At 42.0% G+C, this 17,645-nt stretch overlaps 1 protein-coding gene across 2 annotated transcripts in view; it reads right to left on the reverse strand.

The window, feature by feature from the left end:
• Positions 1-1,616: 1,616 nt before the first annotated feature.
• The window catches only part of LOC109921130 (kit ligand-like), a 127,410-nt gene continuing 111,381 nt past the window's right edge, over positions 1,617-17,645 (reverse strand). For both annotated transcript variants that reach the window (XM_048608060.1, XM_048608059.1), the window contains 4 exons: positions 14,284-14,441; positions 14,137-14,198; positions 11,780-11,857; positions 1,617-6,697 (listed from right to left, as the gene is read on the reverse strand). In XM_048608060.1, the coding sequence (XP_048464017.1) occupies positions 11,800-11,857; positions 14,137-14,198; positions 14,284-14,441 (278 nt within the window). In that variant the 3' untranslated portion in view covers positions 1,617-6,697; positions 11,780-11,799. The remainder of the gene's footprint in view (positions 6,698-11,779; positions 11,858-14,136; positions 14,199-14,283; positions 14,442-17,645) is intronic.

Here is a 17,645-nt window from a genome sequence, read left to right on the forward strand (position 1 = left end):
GACATCACTGATCTGAAGGCTAACATACCACTTGCCTTCTTTACCACCTGCTGTACCTGCATGCTCACCTTCCTCTCATGGTTTCAGCTCTCCTCATTTCTGTAACCTCCTGCAACTAGACACTCCAATCCCTTGTTTCCAGTGTTTTACTGCTTTACTGCTCTTTATTCCACTCTTTATAGCCATGCCTTCATCTACCTAAGACTTAAGGTCAAGAATTCATCCTTGAAACCCCTTTGCCTTACCTGGTCCCTCTCTATCTTAAAACCTAAAAACTCATATCTCTTTAACCAAGCTTTTGGAAACCCTTTTAAGTGTCTCCTCTTTAAAACTTTCAATAGTTCTTACAGTTTTCACATTTTAATCAACTTGGATGTTTAGAGTTGAAATTCAAATGCCATACCTCTTTCGGTTCCAATTCCACCTGCCTGAATCCATTATCCACACTTTCTCTCCTTCCAGTTCTGACTTGTCCAATATCTTCCTGTGGAACTCCTGAAGTTACCAAGTCATGCACAAATATGGACTGGTCAAAGCATGGGGTGCCTACATTCTATGCTGCGTCAAGTTTTGGTCATTGTTTTGGTGATCGTTTGTGTCATCAGATTTAACTCAAAATCCTTATTCTTAATTAAAAATCTCCTCATGGACTTTCCCCAGTCCACTAGACCCCATCTTACATCCTAGCCCATTCCAACATGAAGAGATTTGTAAATTAAAGCAAATATTTTGTCAAGATCTTCTACTCTATGTCTAACTCCATCTTATATCTAACTTGCCATCTTGCCCAATCTGGCCTCATTCTCCTGAAATTGGTGAGCAGGTTGTACCAAATCACTAGATAAAAATCAAAGAGAAGGTAAGAATCACCTTTTCATTCTCAAAGAATGCTGGCCTTGACATCATTTCCCACATCTTGATGAAAGTAAATGTACTGCCACTAAATGTGGAGGTGAGGTGAATGGAACCAGAATGGAGACCTAATAGCAGGAGTTTCTACATCTCTGATCTTTCAGTCAACATGTAATGGTTAACAAGAATGTAAGGCTCTTCAACTCCTCTTGTACTGTTACCAAGATTACGCAGACATCTGTTGGTCCCACTTGAGAGACTATGGTCTGAGATTATGGTCTGGATTCTCAGTGATTATGTTAACAGGTGATGAATTTGACTCCTCCAATCCATTAAAGGACCAGTTCTGGTTTGGGCATAGATCACAGCATAATAGAAGGTAACTAGCTTTATAGAAAGATCAATAGATCTATGCAATTCTATTGATAACTAGAGTTGGAGAGGAATTTTCCAGGGTATTTTTCCATTACCGACCCAGGTTGTTCTCCTCACAAAAAAAGATACTTGGCCGAGGAGGCGACTAAAGAGTAAAGTGGCTTCTCTCAATCTTGCAGATACCAACAGTTTGAGGCAGCCTTGATGAACCAAATCCTTCCCTGCCCCACGATTTTGCAAACTGATATTCAGCAATTACTGATGCATGGACTTTCTTTATACTGTGAACAAATTGGGACTGTACAATCATTGTGGACTCGCGTGGAAACAATAGGTACAATTGACAATCAATATTGTTTTCAAGAATTTTATTAAAAATACATTGGGCACAGTGAATATGTTAGGAGCTTAAAATATGTATAACACAAACAAAATCTTTGTATCCACAGCTCAATGTATGAAGACGATTATGTTGAACAAGTGTTTAAGTCAAACACAGTGATATCATCATACAATATGACCCACAAACGTGATTGCTGACACTTCTGGCTATGAATATATCTCCTCTTTCAGTTCCTATTCAGAGTGATGGTTTATTTAGGTGATAAAATGATCACACAAAATGGTCTTGCATTTGTATTGCACCTCAGAATACCACACAGCACTTTGCAAGTGTTGCAGTGTAGGAAACATGGCAGTTAATCCACACACAGCAAACTCCCACAAAGAGTTATGTGGTAATGGCCAGATTTCTTGTGTTTATTTAGTGTCGCTGGTTGTGCTGTTTTATATTTATCTGAGAGACCAGGTGAGACATCAGATGAACACCTCATCTGGAAGGCAGCACCCTCCCATCAGTGCAGCTCTCCCTCATTACTGCATTGGAGTGTCATCTTTAGAATTTTACAGTCTCCAGTCTTCAGCCAACAACCTCCTGATTCAGAGACGACACTGATACCCATTGAGCCAAGTGAAAATAGCTGTGCTTCAAAGGGCTCTTTCCCATCCCTTTCCTTCTACTTCCCCTTTCCAAACGCAGACTCAAATATGCGGGTGAACCCTCTACAGACCACCATGGGGATATTTTTGAGCTGTGAAGTAATTGGTGTGTTGTAGCTAGGTTACTGGGTGAGGAATCCAGTAACCCAGTTCTGAGGAAGGGTCACTGGACCCGAAGCGTTAACTCTGATTTCTCTGCACACATGCTGCCAGACCTGCTGAGCATTTCCAGTGATTTCTGTTTTTGTTTCTGATTTACATCATCCGCAGTTCTTTCGGTTTTTAACCCAGATTAATGATCTGGTAAGACCTGAGTTCAAACCCCACCAAAGTAGTTGGGGGCATGTACATCCAATAAATAAATCTGGAGTAAGAAGCTACTATCCATAAACATGACTGTGTAACTACCAGATTGGTATAAAAGTCCATTTAATTCACTAATGTCCTTCAGGGAAAGATAGCTGCTGTTCTTACCCAGTCTGACCTATATGCAATGCCAAACCCACAGTGGTGTGGTTGAATCTTGGCTTAGCAGAGCATGCCAGTAAGGACAAGTAGTGGTGTGGTGGCAATATCACTAGCCAATTCATTAGTATAGGCTAATGCTTTGAGAGTGTAGGTTCAAATCCCAGCATGGCAGAAGGTGGTGTGTAAATTAATAAATGTGGAGTTATAGAAGCAAATACTGATCATGATGATTTTCTGCTGTAGGAACCCATCTAGGTGATCAATGTCCTTGATAGGTGGAAAGTTTCTTCCCTTAGCCAGTGTGCCCAATATGTAGCTAGTGATCCACAAGCAGTGTGGCTGATGTTTTTTGTTTAATTCGTTGATGGGGGCACTGCTGGCTAGGCCTGGCATATATTGCCTGTCCCTAAGTGTCCACAGGGCTGTTAAGAGTCAACCGCATCGATTCTAAAATGGCCAAAGAAGGGCACTCAATTCAGGGGTAATTAGGGATGGACAACCAATGTTGGAATGGGCCAGTCACCCCACATGCCATAACAGAATAAAAGGAAACAAAATGTGAAAGAGTTGTGTGGGGGCGGTGCGGTGCGAAAGAAGCTGCCACTTGTCAGCAATGCTCGCATCTTGTGAATGAACAGAAAGATTTCGAAAATGGTTTTGCTTCCCCAAAACCTTTGGCCTCCAGGCCACTTGTCTGTTAACAACAACCAGAGGGCCTCAAATTTGGCCAGGACCACAGTCTCTAGGCACATTCCATGTACATTGTGTTTTCCAACTCACAGTGCCAGAAAACTTGGACAGATTTCTCCATTGCATCTGCAGCATCCTTTAAAATTCCTCTATTCAGACCACCAACAGTAATTTCTAGGAGGACGCTTTTAAAACAAATTTTTTTTGAGGTGGTTGTACTGCAGAGAGAGGAATCAGATTTTCTTTTTAAAAAATGACAGCCAGTCACACTGCTTTAAATGTGGAGTTGACATCAGATGAGCGGAGAAAATTAAATCTTACTAAACTGGAAAATAGTGCGATGTCTGAGGAAATCATGTGGGTTGGCAGGTACACAGACATTGTTTTGGTAATGGAGAGCCTTAAAACAGGATAACAATTAAAATCCAGGAATGTTTCACAGAAAAGAAGAGGAAATGAAATCTCGCTCATGGGACTGTTTCCTTGCTCTTTCAAATCATTGTAGTCATGCAACTAAAATGTTTCACTATAACAACAACTTGAATTGTTATGGCACCTCAAACATTGCAACCCCCCCATGCACCTCCATGGCGCTCCACAGCTTTGTCAGCAAATAAACTCTGATACCCAAGCTGCAAAAAGAAATATTTGGACTGATGAACAAAAGCTAGGTTCGAAGAGGTAGGGTTGTAAGAAATGGGAAAGAGATGAGGAGACAGGTGGAGAGGTTTAGGGTTAGGAATTCTGAGCTCAGGTCCTATGCAATTGAAGACCCACCATGGGTGGACTGATGGAAGATGGGAATAGGCAAAATACTGGACCTGTAGATCATAGAAAATCAGGTTATTGGGTGGGTGGACGGTGTGTTTTGCAGGGCTGGAGGAAGTGACTGAGATAGGGAAAGCTGAGCCTACTGAGGTGATTTGAAGATGAGGATGAAACCACCAATTACTTACATTGACGGATTAGAGTGTTGGCAGGCATGTTCTAAATGAATGGTCTGTATTTACAGTCATTCCTCCGTATCTGCAAACTCACGAATCGCGAAATCGTGCCAAAAAAACAGTAATCAATCATTCAAGATCCGCAAGCAAAACTCGTCTATCAGTGAGCACTTTCACTTATGCGATAATCTCACCCTCCAACCTGTTCCAGTACACAGCTCTTACCCCCCCCATCTCTCCATGAACAAAGGTGTAGATGCTTGGGTGGATGAACAGGTTGAGGACATCTATCAGATGGAGGTAGAGGAGGAGTGCGCATCATTGGGTTGACTGGCTGGGAGGGAGTCACGTCTGCACCATTCTCCTCCCTCCCACACCCAGCAGCTAGCTATATCCTTCCCTATCAATGACTGGCCCTGTTATTTTAGTAAGTTGCAATACACTACAACTGTTTTTAACATTTTATTCTATTAACTTTGATTTCAGATGTTTTGGCGCTTATTATTTTAACCCAAAAAAAGCCCAAAAATAATTGGTGAAAGGTCATAATCTCAAATTCTGGGAACCTAACCCTATTGTTACCATAAATTATTAAGCTCTGCACTTGCGAATTCACAGAGTTTTCAGGAACGGAACCCTCACAGATATGGAGGAATGACTGTATAGTCAAAGTGTTTAGCGATGACTCACAGATTATAGTATTCTGTGACCATCCACATTCTTAGGCTTATTTTTCTGAAACATTTTTTTTCCTCACTTAATATCTGTTCCCTCTTCCCTGACCTCCAATTCTCTTACTTAGAAAGCAACACATCACTTGTTCCCATTGGGTTCCCATTAATACACAATCATCCTCTTTTATAACAAGTTCAGCAGTTCAGACTTACAGCTCTTTGGACCCTTTTGGGTAGATTCCTGAGGGGCTTGTTCTTGCTTGCTTCAATGTCTAAATGCTGTCAGTCTCTGGTACTTTGTGGTTAATATGTGATCATTGACAACCAAAGCTGTTTAGAATGAAACACTTTTTGCAGTGTTGTATTATGTCACAAGCTGTCTTGGTTAAGTGAGGTGAGCGATAAACATTGATCAGGCCACAGAAGGATTTCCCTTGCTCATCCTCAAATTTTTTTTACATCCTCTCAGTAGAGTGTAGACAATGACTCATTCAAAAGACAGTACCCCAACATCCCCTCAGTGCAGTCAACTCAGCTTTTGTGGCCAAATCTGTGGTCTGATTCTGGCTCAGCTGAGAACGAGACCCACTAAGCCATGATTGCCAGCCAGGTGAGGCAGCAGATAGGTGAGCTTTATAAAGCATCTTTCAGTCAATTAAGTACTTTTGAAGGGTAATCAATGTGGTGTTGCTTTTATTCATTCATGGAATGTGGGCATTGCTAGCTGGAGCAGCATTTATTGCCCATCCCTGAATGCTTAGAGGACAGTTAAGAATCGTTTTGGGTCTGGAGTCTCACATAGGCCAGATCAAACATAAGGCAGCAGATTTCCTTCCGTTAAAGGATATGAGCGAACCAGATGGGCTTTTAAAATAATGAATATTTGGTCACCATTAGATTAGATTTATTCTCAATTTTTATCGAATTTAAATTTTACCATTTTCCATGGCAGGTTCAAACCCCTGTCCCCAGAACATTAGAGCTGGGGTCCTGGTGACATTACCACTTACACCACTGCTTCACCAACAGAAAATGTGCCATTTTCTGCACAGTAAGCTGCCACAAACAACAACAAAATTAATGAGCAGAATGCATATGGCTAGAAAGTTTTTTTCCCCTTCTGGCTGACAGCCCAACAAGAAAACTATCTTAAAACAGATTTACTCGAGTCAATTTTAGCTGACATGATCTGTCCTTCAGAATCAATGTTCACAGATTGTCCTTGTTCTTCTTATTAAATAACGTAACCCACTCACTATGTGTAATAAATTATGTGCAGTTAAACTAATGCCTGTAAAAAGCCCAATGTATATTTTTGCACTATTAGGAGGCCAAAACATTAATAATCCTCAGAGGATATCAGCCTCTGCTCACTTCCTGCTTCCACTTTCAGTTCCAATGATAACCTCTCAGTTAGTTTCACCGAGTCTGCCTATATGTTGCAGTCTGACGGAGATACCTTGCGTTTGGCAAATAGGACGATATTAAGTAGGCTTCCACTCTGAAAACATACACACACTCTGTCCAGCCAACATATCCACATCACTTCCCGGGGGGGGACACTCCTGTAAGTAGGATGCCAGAGGGGTTCCAGTGGCTCATTGCACCAATCCCAATCCTTATTTCATGTCAAATAGATATATTACACATGTTGAGAAATTTCCTCCAGTTAAGATGCCAAACAAAACTGGGTACCTGTGAATAAAACACAGGGAAAATTCATGAGCTGAGGGTCGATGGTTTATTATTTTTGTCTCTGGTTCAGTGTTTACCATCCAAATGAAACATACCGGTTTAAACCATATCATCTACAGCCTTCAGCGTTAAGGTCTTTGAAGATGAATCAAACATCTACCACATGTAACATTATTTTGACAGTCAGCAGTCCAAACAAAATGAAGTAGCAGAACGGCAGTGAACAGGCTGTTGTGATTCTACAAGCGCAGAGAAAAAATGATGCTTTAATAACTCTCTTCATAGAAACACACTAATGGTTACAGAGTACATTCATAGCACTGGGTCAAATGTAACAACCTTAACAACAGCTTGCATTTGTAGTGCACCTTGAACACATTAAAATGGGATAAAATGCTTCATAGGAGTGGATTGAAAGTCTGAAACTGAGACCTGATCCTGGTAAGGGGGTTATATCAGGGCCCAATATGCAGGGTCTTGGTCTCTAGGGAACCTACAGCGTTTGGGTCAATGGTAGGGCCACTGTGCTCAAGCTGGGGGCCAGGGCTGGGATTAAAAGTTCAGTGACATTATCACGTTGCCACTGTGTCCCCCAGCTGAGGTTAGACCTCTATATTAAGAACATGAAACATAACTTCCTCACTTTAATATCCTTACACCTCTATTGATGGCTTCTGCTACAGCTCTCCTAAGCCTGTCATTTCTCCTTTAAAGATTTGTGCACACACCCACAGGTTGCTGTATTCCCTGTTAAATAATTTATATTGGTCTCCTTTACACTTCCTACCAAAATATATCACTTTAAGTCTACTGTGTGCTAACTTTCACCTGAAACCTGTGCTTTTAGTCAGTCTGTCTGCACCCCCCTAGTCTTTCACTTTCTATTGTTTTATGATTTCCAGGTTTAGCTCCTTCTCTCTAATTAAGTAGGGGTGTAACATTTGCAACCCTTCACCCTTAGATCTTGTACTATATGAACCATTGCCCTTTTCAAGGCTGCCCATTGCTCCTTGGTGATTTGTCCATTTCACAGAATCACTACAGTGTAGAAACAGGCCATTCAGCCCATCGATTCCACACAAATCCTCCAAAGAGTATCCCACCCAGATCTACGCCCCCTTAACCTATCCCTGCATTTCCTGTGGCTAGTCCATCTAGCCTGCACCTCCCTGGACACTACAGGCAATTTACCATGGCCAATCCACCTAACCTGCATATAGAGTCATACAGCATGGAAACAGACCCTTCGGTCCCAACCAATCCATGCTGAACATAATTCCAAAGTAAATTAGTCCCACCTGCCTGCTCCTGACCCATATCCCTCCAAACCTTTCCTATTAATGTATTTATCCAAATGCTTTTTAAACATTGTAATTGTACCTGCATCAACCAGTTCCTCAGGAAGTTCATTCCACATGTGAACCACCCTCTGTGTAAAATATTTGCCCCTCATGTCTTTTATATCTCTCTCCTCTCACCTTAAAAATGTGTCCCCTAGTCTTGAAATCCCCCATCCTAGGGAAAAGACAACTACCATTAACTCTATCTATGCCTCTCATTATTTTATAAACTTCTCTCATGTTGCCTCTCAACGTCCTATGCTCCAGTCAAAAAAGTTCCAGCCTAACCAGCTTTTCTTTATAACTCAAACCTTCCATAGAACATAGAACATAGAACAGTACAGCACAGTACAGGCCCTTCAGCCCACGATGTTGTGCTGAACTTTTACCTGAAACCTAAGGTCTATCTAACTTCCACCGCTATCTTATACTGTCATCCATATGCCTATCTAATAGCTGCTTAAATGCCCCTAATGAGGCCGCCTCCACTACCCTCTCCGACAATGCATTCCACACCCCTACCACTCTCTGAGTAAAGAACCTACCTCTGACGTCTCCCCAATATCTACCTCCTTTCACTTTAAAACTATGTCCCCTCGTAAAAGCTACCTCCACCCTAGGAAAAAGTCTCTGGCTGTCTACTCTATCTATACCTCTGATCATTTTGTACACCTCTATCAAGTCACCTCTCATCCTTCGTCGTTCTAAAGAGAAAAGCCCTAGCTCTCTCAACCTTTCCTCGTAAGACCTTCCCTCCATTCCAGGCAACATCCTGGTAAATCTCCTCTGCACCTTTTCCAACGCTTCCACATCTTTCCTGTAATGAGGTGACCAGAACTGGACACAATACTCCAGATGTGGCCGAACCAGGGTTTTGTAAAGCTGGAGCATAACTTCACGGCTCTTGAACTCAATCCCTCTATTACTGAAAGCTAACACACCATACGCCTTCTTAACAACTCTATCCAACTGGGTGGCAGCTTTCAGGGAACTGTGAACTTGAACCCCAAGATCCCTCTGCTCCTCCACACTGCCAAGAATCTTTCCGTTAACCCTGTATTCTGCTTTCAAGTTTGTCCTTCCAAAATGAATCACCTCACACTTTTCAGGGTTAAACCCCATCTGCCACTTCTCAGCCCAGCTCTGCATTCTATCAATGTCCCTTTGTAACCTAGAACAGCCCTCCGCACTATCCACAACGTGACCCACCTTCGTATCGTCCGCGAACTTGCTAATCCACCCTTCCACTCCTTCATCCAAATCATTTACAAAAATCACAAAAAGAAGCGGACCCAGAACAGATCCTTGTGGTATACCACTCGTAACTGAGCACCATGTCGAATATTATCAGTCCACTACCACCCTTTGTCTTCTAACCTTCCTTACCTGGCAACATCCTGGCAAATCTCTTCTGAACCCTCTCCAGCTTGATAATATCTTTGGAATGTGGGGGGAAACTGGAGGAAATCCACGCAGACATGGGAAAAATGTGCAAACTCCACATAGACAGTCACCTGAGGGTGGAATCAAACTCGGGTTGCTGGCACTGTGAGGCAGCAGTGCTAACCATGGAGCCACTGTGCCACCCACCCCCACTTATTTTTTATTCCCATTCACTTGAGCCAGGTTTCTTTGTAACTAATTCCTCCTCAAGATAAAAATACATTTACACTCGATTCATCCTTGTACATTGGCGGCATGGTGGCACAGTGGTGCCTCACAGCGCCAGGGACCCGGGTTCGATTCCAGCCTCGGGCCACTGTCTGTGTGGAGTTTGCACATTCTCCCCATGTCTGCGTGGGTTTCCTCTGGGTGCTCTGGTTTCCTCCCACAGTCCAAAGATATGCAGGTTAGGTGGACTGGCCATGCTAAATTGCCTGTAGCGTTCAGGGATGTGTAGATTAGGTGGATTATACGGGAATGGGTCTGGGTGGGATGCTCTGAGGTTCAGTGTGGACTTGTTGGGCCGAAGGGCCTGTTTCCACACTGTAGGGATTCTATGATTCTATTCTATATAACTGTACTAATTATGTTTATGGTCACTATTCCCCAAATGCTCCTCTGTTGAAATATATGCCACTCACTCCATTTTATTCCTTAGAACTAAACCTCGGAATTCTTCCTCTCTCTCTGAGTTGCAAACAAACTGATTAATAGACTTCTTTTGTAGACACTTCAATAATTCCTCCACTATATTACCCTTTATACTGTTACTACTGTAATCTGTATTATATTAATTGAAATGTCCCACTATCACCGCCCTATGGTTCTGGCATCGTTTTATAATTTGCCTGCAACTTTGATAATTTATCCTATAAGTCTAGTCATGGCAGCTCTGCTATTCTTCCATAATTCTAAACAAATAAATTTTGTTTTGAACCCCTTATTCCTATCCAGTATTTATCTCTTCTAATTACTACTGCCATGCCCACCTCCTCTTTTTCCTTTCCTTTGTTTTCCTGATAGCTTGCAGCCAGGAATATTGTTCACAAACCCCTCCCTTCTTTTAGTCAAACCTCTCTTCTTGTCACTATATCACTATGTTACGAGCACAGACCATATGACACAGGAGCAGAATAAGGCCATTTGGGCCATTGAATCTGTTCTACTATGAAATAACTTCACAAAGACCTGTATCCTGTCAGCAAGTCGCCCTTTATTTACACATGGAGAGTCCTTGACACTGATCCAGCTCCCTCAGAGCCAGCTCTCAGAGTGAACAGAATCTCTAACCCTTCTGTTCATATCCGTTAGCCAGGGCTCCCTGATTGGACCAGATTAACAGCCCAAATCAGGGAACTCATATTCTATGAGGTCCACTTGGCTGACCTCGTTACAATCACTACATGCCGTTCAATGAGATCATGGCTGATCTGATAATCCCCAACTACACTTTCTTGTTTTTGTCTCAGTCTTGAATATACTTAACACCCAGCCCCAATAGCTCTCTGAAAGAAGAAATTCCTCCTCATCTCTGTCTTAAAAGGGCAAGCCCCTTATTCTGAGATTATGGCCTCTGGTCCTAGACTCTCCCAGACGGGGAAAGCAACTTAGAATCCGTACAGTGTGGGAGCAGGCGATTCAGCCCACACCAACCCTCCAAAGAGCATCCCACCCAGACCTACCCCATCCCTGTAACCCTGCATTTACCATGGCTAATCCGCCTTGTCTACACACCCCTGGACACTATAGCATGCAGGATGAAACCAATGCAGACACAGGAAGAACGTGCAAACTCCACATAGACAGCTTCCTGAGGGTGGAATCAAACCCGGGTCCCTGAAGTTGCAAGGCAGCAGTGCTAACCACTGAGCCACCTCTCTGCATCTGCCCTGTGAAGTCCCCTAAGAATCTTGTGAGTTTCAATAAAGTCACCTCTCATTCTTCTACATTCCAACAGGTACAGGCCCAACCTACTCAACCTCTCCTCATAAAACAGTCGCTTCATACCCGCAATCGACCTAGTGAACCTTCTCTGGACTTCACAGGGCAGCAGCTGCATTGGATGAACTAAATAAAGTACCTAGAAACTAGATAAGGTGTTCAAATCAGGTCGTAATGAATGGTGGGGTAGGTTCGACTTGCTGAATAGTCTACTGGTGTTCCTACTTTCCGATTGCTTGAATTAGACATAGTGAGAGATGGCTTATATGAATATTTGGACTGGTTGACCTGAATGGTTTGTTTCTGAACTGTGCCTTTTGTGCAATTACATCCAATTGATAACTTAAGAGTGACCTACCCCATTATCAGTTGGTGACCTTATGTGAGAGATTCTTGATTTTCAAGGATGAATTGGCCATCTTGTTCATTCTCTTCCCTGTGCAACAGCAAATGGAGGATTAATTATCGTGATAATGCAGGTGTTTTTGAAAAACATAAAATTTTCAAAAGATTGTAGATTGCAAATGCTCTCAGACTGATTTATTTTTTGATTGAATTCAGTAATGATTCAGTAACAATTTAGTGCAGTTGCACATTAAAGCTTCAGTTGTAGGTGAAGAGGCAGCAGAGCAAGAAGTGAGGGAATGGAAAGGATAAGTATCACAGTTCTGGTCCTCCTGGATAATGGTTAGATTTAGGGGCTGGTTTAGCTCAGTTGGCTGAATGGTTGACTTGCAAAGCAGTGTGAATGCTAACAGAGATAGTAGGAACTGCAGATGCTGGAGAATCCGAGAAAACAAGGTGCAGGGCTGGATGAACACAGCAGGCCAAGCATGATGCTTCTTGGCCTGCTGTGTTCATCGAGCCCTGCACCTTGTTGTCCTGAATGCTAACAGCATGGTTTCAATTCCTCCACCAGCTGAGATTACTGTGAAGGTCTCTCCTTCTCAACCTCTTCCCCTGCTGATGGCCCTCAAGTTAAGTCACCACCAGTTGTTTGTCTAATGACAGTGCAGCCCCTATGACAATGATGACTTGTGACACAGAATAAGTGTTCCCTTGCTGCCCATCTATAGGATAGCGCAGAAAGACAGCATGGAGCTCATGTGGTCCCTTTCAAAGAGTAATCTTCTGAATGCTAAATCACTACAACTTTTTCTTTTTCAGATATTTATCCAATTTATCCAAGGTGAATTCTGAATTGATAAGCACCACCCTATCAGGCAGCGCATTACAAATCCTGGCCACTCGATGGGTGAGAAAAGGTTCTTTGTCACACCATTCCTGGTACTTTTGCCAATCATCTTAAATCTATGTTCCTGGGCTGAGGGGATTGTGAGGTACTGTCGAAGAAGGCCTGCAGATTGCTTCAGTGAAACTTGTATGTGCAACAGGTTCACAATATGTGAACGAGACTGAGGGCTGTACCCCATTGACTGGCAGCACACCTCCTCGTAATTATTTACAAAACTTCTGGACAAAATATTATGTGCATCTCATCAATTCCTTTGATCGATGGTTACATTAATGGTAAAGAATATAAGCATTCTTGAAGGAAATTTCTCATCATTATGGGCCAAAGCCAGGCAAATGGAATTAGGCCAGAGATCAGCCATGATCTCACTGACTAGTGGAACAGGCTCATAGGTTTGAATGGCCTACTCCTATTTGTACACTTAATGTTCAAAGTGTTCCTAGCAAACTCCTTCTCATGCCTTTTAATGTCGGCATAAAGCCTGTACATGGAAATAGCAAGTCTCAGAATAAGGGGCAGGCCATTTACGGCTAAGCTGAGGAGGAATTTCTTTACTCTGAAGATGGTGAATTCTGAATCCCAGAGAGCTGTGGAAGCTCCAATATTGAGTATGTTTAAGACTGAGATCAATTGATTTCTGCATATGAAAATCATCAAGGGATATGGGATAGTGCAGGAAAGTGGTGTTGAAGTAGAAAATCAGCCATGATCTTATTGAATGGTGCAGCTATCATGAAGGGCTGAATGGCCTCTTCTTGTTCCTATGAAGTACACCTCTCAATATCTGACTCTCACCGTAGCTCCATTATCAGAATTGCTGCAGCGAAGTCAAGAAAAATTTCAGTGACATAAAGAAATACAATCAATTCAAAATCAAAATTATAACATTAGTGCACTGACAGAAAGGGTTTTATCACCAACTGCACTGGGCTTTAACGTCAGAACTGTGGTACACTATAAGCTCCACCTATAGGAAATAAAGGCTTGATCCTGAGCCAGTGTCCCAACTGGTTCTGCTTCTGTGTCTGTTACCAATACTATAGAGAAGCTATAATGTGGACTCACTATGAAGTTGAGTCTGCTATTTGTGTGGGTTTTGTTTTTGGTTGAATATGTTGATGAGACAATGGTAGGAAAAGAGTTTCCCAGCCAGCAGTAACTTGCTGTGTAATTTTGTAAATTTTTTCCACAGTCAATTATTGGGATTCTATGTTCTACATTAAACCTCCTCCCAACTCCCAATTTCTTCACTCAACTTCACTGCTTAAAATCTGATGCCCTAATAAGCGCTCAATTTACAATTTCAACATGCACATTTAAAAGCATCCAAGAGACATTAGAAGCTTTTATTAATAGCAAACAGTGAATGCTCTAAAACGGTGTTAACTGTTGGGATCCTAACAAGACCTGAAGTAAACTCAAGGCCATTAACATCCAAAATTGCATTTACGATGTCAAACCTTTTACATTCCTGTTCTATGTCCATCTGGTAACTTTTAATCCTTCTGTTTCTTTCGCAGTTCTGTGGAAACAGGTATTCATTGAAGGTTAATATACAATAGACGGATTGCATTTTCAATTACAAGCAATTTTGACAGCAAGCTCACCTTCTGCACTCTGATAACCAGATATGTGAGAAATGTAGTAATGATCACAATGCAAACAATGCTGATTCCAATCGCAGGTAAATAGTTGACTGATGTGACACAGTGAGCACATTCTCCTTTCATCGTATTTGGATCTCCTGTTTCCGGAGTTGTCTCTTCTGTTGACAAAAAATAGCACTTCTTTGTTAATCTGCCATTGTAAATTTGCCTGCATCAAACATGTCACCTTTATTAGGAAATACAATGGCTAATGCCATGTTCAATGTACAAACATTTGAGAAGCAATACCTATCAAAAGAGGTTAAACAGATTGGCGGCCTTTTCTCCCTAAGGAAAAGCTGAGGAGTTGACCTGATAGAGATCTTTACGATCATGAAAGGATTTTTATAAAGTAGACATGGAGAAGATGGTTCCACTTGTGGGAGAGACCATATCTAGGGATCAATAACATAAGGTAGTCACCAACAAATCCAGTAGGGAGTTCAGGAGGACTTTCCTTTCCTGGAGAATGCTGAGAATGTAGAACTCACAACCATAGGGACATGGGCAGTGAACAGTATTGATGCGTTTAAGTGAAACTGAGATAAACATGTGAGGGAGAAAGGAACAGAAAGATAGCTTGATGAGGCTGGATGAAGAAAGGTGAGAGGAGGTTGTTAGGGAGCATGAGCACCAGCATGGGTTTGTTGGGCCAAAACGCCTGTTTTTGCATTGTAAATAGTTTGTATAACTTTGTACCACTTTACAAAAGCAATGATCTGTTGCTGACTCATATCCCAAGTACTATTTTAATTATCAGCTGCTTCACAAATCTATGTTAAAAATCCGCGTACATTTCCTGTCTACAAACCTTACATCCTGCTATCCACTGTTGCTCAATGGGCGGGATTCATGTTGGTCTATGTCCCATTCTAGAAGTCTGAATGTAAACTTTAGGCTGACACAGTCAATGCAACAATGAGGGAGTGCTGCACAGTCAGAACTACCTTCTTTTGGATGAACTGTGAAGCAGGTGCCTTACCTTCCCTCTCGGGTGATGTGAAAGATCTACTTGAAAGAGAGCAGGGAGTTCTCCATGGTTCCTTGGCTAATATATGTCCCTAAGTCAACACTATACAAATGAAAAAAATACTGGTTATGTAACCACTATCTCATTCTTGCTTGTAGGAGCTTGCTGTATACAGATTGGATATTGCACTTCCCAAATTACATCTAAGTTATGTTTCAAATGCACGTCATTGCCTATAAAGCATTTTGCTACTTTCTCAGAGGAGCTACATGCAATGAAGCTACTGTCTTTCTTGCAATTTTTTGTGCATTTTTCTGTCAACATTCATGATTGTAAATTGCAACATGCAATGTGACAGGATTCATTAATGATCTCAGAGTTAAGGCACCTCCAGGCATCAGTGACCACAACATGATTGAATTTTACATCCACTTTGAAAGGGAGAAGATTGGATCTAAGACTTGCATTTTAAACCTAAATGAGGGCCACTACTTGGGCATGAAAGCTGAGTTAGTGAAGGTGAACTGGCATACTGGGCTAGGGGATGGATCAGTAGAGATATTTCAGGGGCTACTTCCAAATGCTCAGAATAAATATATTCCTACAATAAAGAAACGGTCTAAAGGAAATACCACCATCTGTAGTTCTCTAAAGAAGTTTGTGAAAGCATCAAACTAAAGGAAAAAGCATAGAACTGCACAAAAATTGTGGCAATTCAGATAACTGGTCAAAACAAAGATGGCAGAGAATGACTAAAAGATTAATCAGGATGAAGAAATTAAAGCATGAGAGAAAGCCAGCTGGGAATGTGAAAACGGATAGAAACAGTTTTCCCAAGGTATTCAAAAAGGAGAAGAGTAAGTAAAGTATGTATTTTTAAACAAAAAGTCATTCACAGAATGATGCCATTATTGGTTAGGGCAGCATTGATTGTCCGTGTCTAATTTCCCTGCAGGTAGTTAAGAGTGGTCCTCCAGAGATTGAGAATGGGGAGCTAATAGTACATAATAAGGAAACAGTGTATTAAACGAACAAGTATTTTGCTCTTGTCTTCACCATTCTAGTAATAAGCTGTAAATCAGGAGGTAGAAGGGAATGAGAAACTGCCTCAGAAAGTGGTGGAGGCAGGGTCACTAAATATTTTTAAGACAGCGGTGGATAGGTCCTTGCGAGGGAGAGGAAACAAGGGTTATTGGAGATAGATTGGAATGTGGAATTTGAAATGTAAACAGACTGGTCGTGATCTTATTGAATGGCAGAAGAGACTCAAGTAGCCAAATGGTCTACATTTGCTCCTATTTTGTACGGTTTTGATTCAATATTTCTGTGAATTGTTAGCAAGGTTGTAAGCTCTGGCCATTAGATGGCTCTGTGAAGCAGGGTTCTATGCTCACAACTCTTTCGCCATCTTCTAACTCCGTGGTCTCCAACACATAGGTCATGATCGATTGGTTGATCATAGTCTCTGGTGCCTGGAATTGTCACTTTTCTTAAACCAAGGAGTGAATTGTGCAGTGAGTTGTCAGGCAATCGGTGTTTGCTCAACTTACAGGTTCCTTACAGATAGAACACCAGAACTGTGAACTGTGGGGAAAGAACAGACACGTAGCACATATGATCAGTGCTGTGAATGCATTCAAATTGAAACTGGGGTCTGCAGTCCTCCTAATTTAAAAATAAAATGCTGCACCCCTTTTCTGAGAAAATATTAAAAAAAAACTAAAGGCAAATGGTTCTATCTAGAAATCCAGAGCACGCTTGAGGGAGCTAGCAGAATTCAGCAGGTGATTTCAGGAATTAGTTGTGATGGAACAAATCATAGAGTTTGTCTCAAATCCATTTCTTCAAGTAGACACTGGGGTTTAGCTACCAAGGGTGACATGGTGGCTCAGTGGTTAGCACTGCTACCTCAAAGTGCCAGGGACCTGGGTTTGATTCCGCAGAGTTTGCATATTCTCCCCCAGTCTGCGTGGGTTTCCTCTGAGTGCTCCGGTTTCCCCCCACAGTCCAAAGATGTGTACTCTAGGTAGAGTGGTCATGCTAAATTGCCTGTAATGTTCAGGGATGTGTAGATTAGGTGCGTTATATGGGGATAGGTCTGGGTGGATTGCTCTGAGGGTTGGTGTGGACTTGTTGGGTCGAAGGGCCTATTCCCACACTGTAGGGATTGTATGATCTATGAAGTTCCATCAGATGTCTGATTTACAAAGCAGTGGAGTTGATATGGAGAGAGATAGTAGGAACTGCAGATGCTGGAGAATCTGAGATAACAAGGTGTAGAGCTGGATGAACACAGCAGGCCAAGCAGCATCATAGGAGCAGGAAGGCTGACGTTTCGGGCCTAGACCCTTCA

The sequence above is a fragment of the Rhincodon typus genome, chromosome 18 (assembly GCF_021869965.1).
Source record: "Rhincodon typus isolate 14 chromosome 18, sRhiTyp1.1, whole genome shotgun sequence".
NCBI classification, from domain to species: domain Eukaryota; kingdom Metazoa; phylum Chordata; class Chondrichthyes; order Orectolobiformes; family Rhincodontidae; genus Rhincodon; species Rhincodon typus.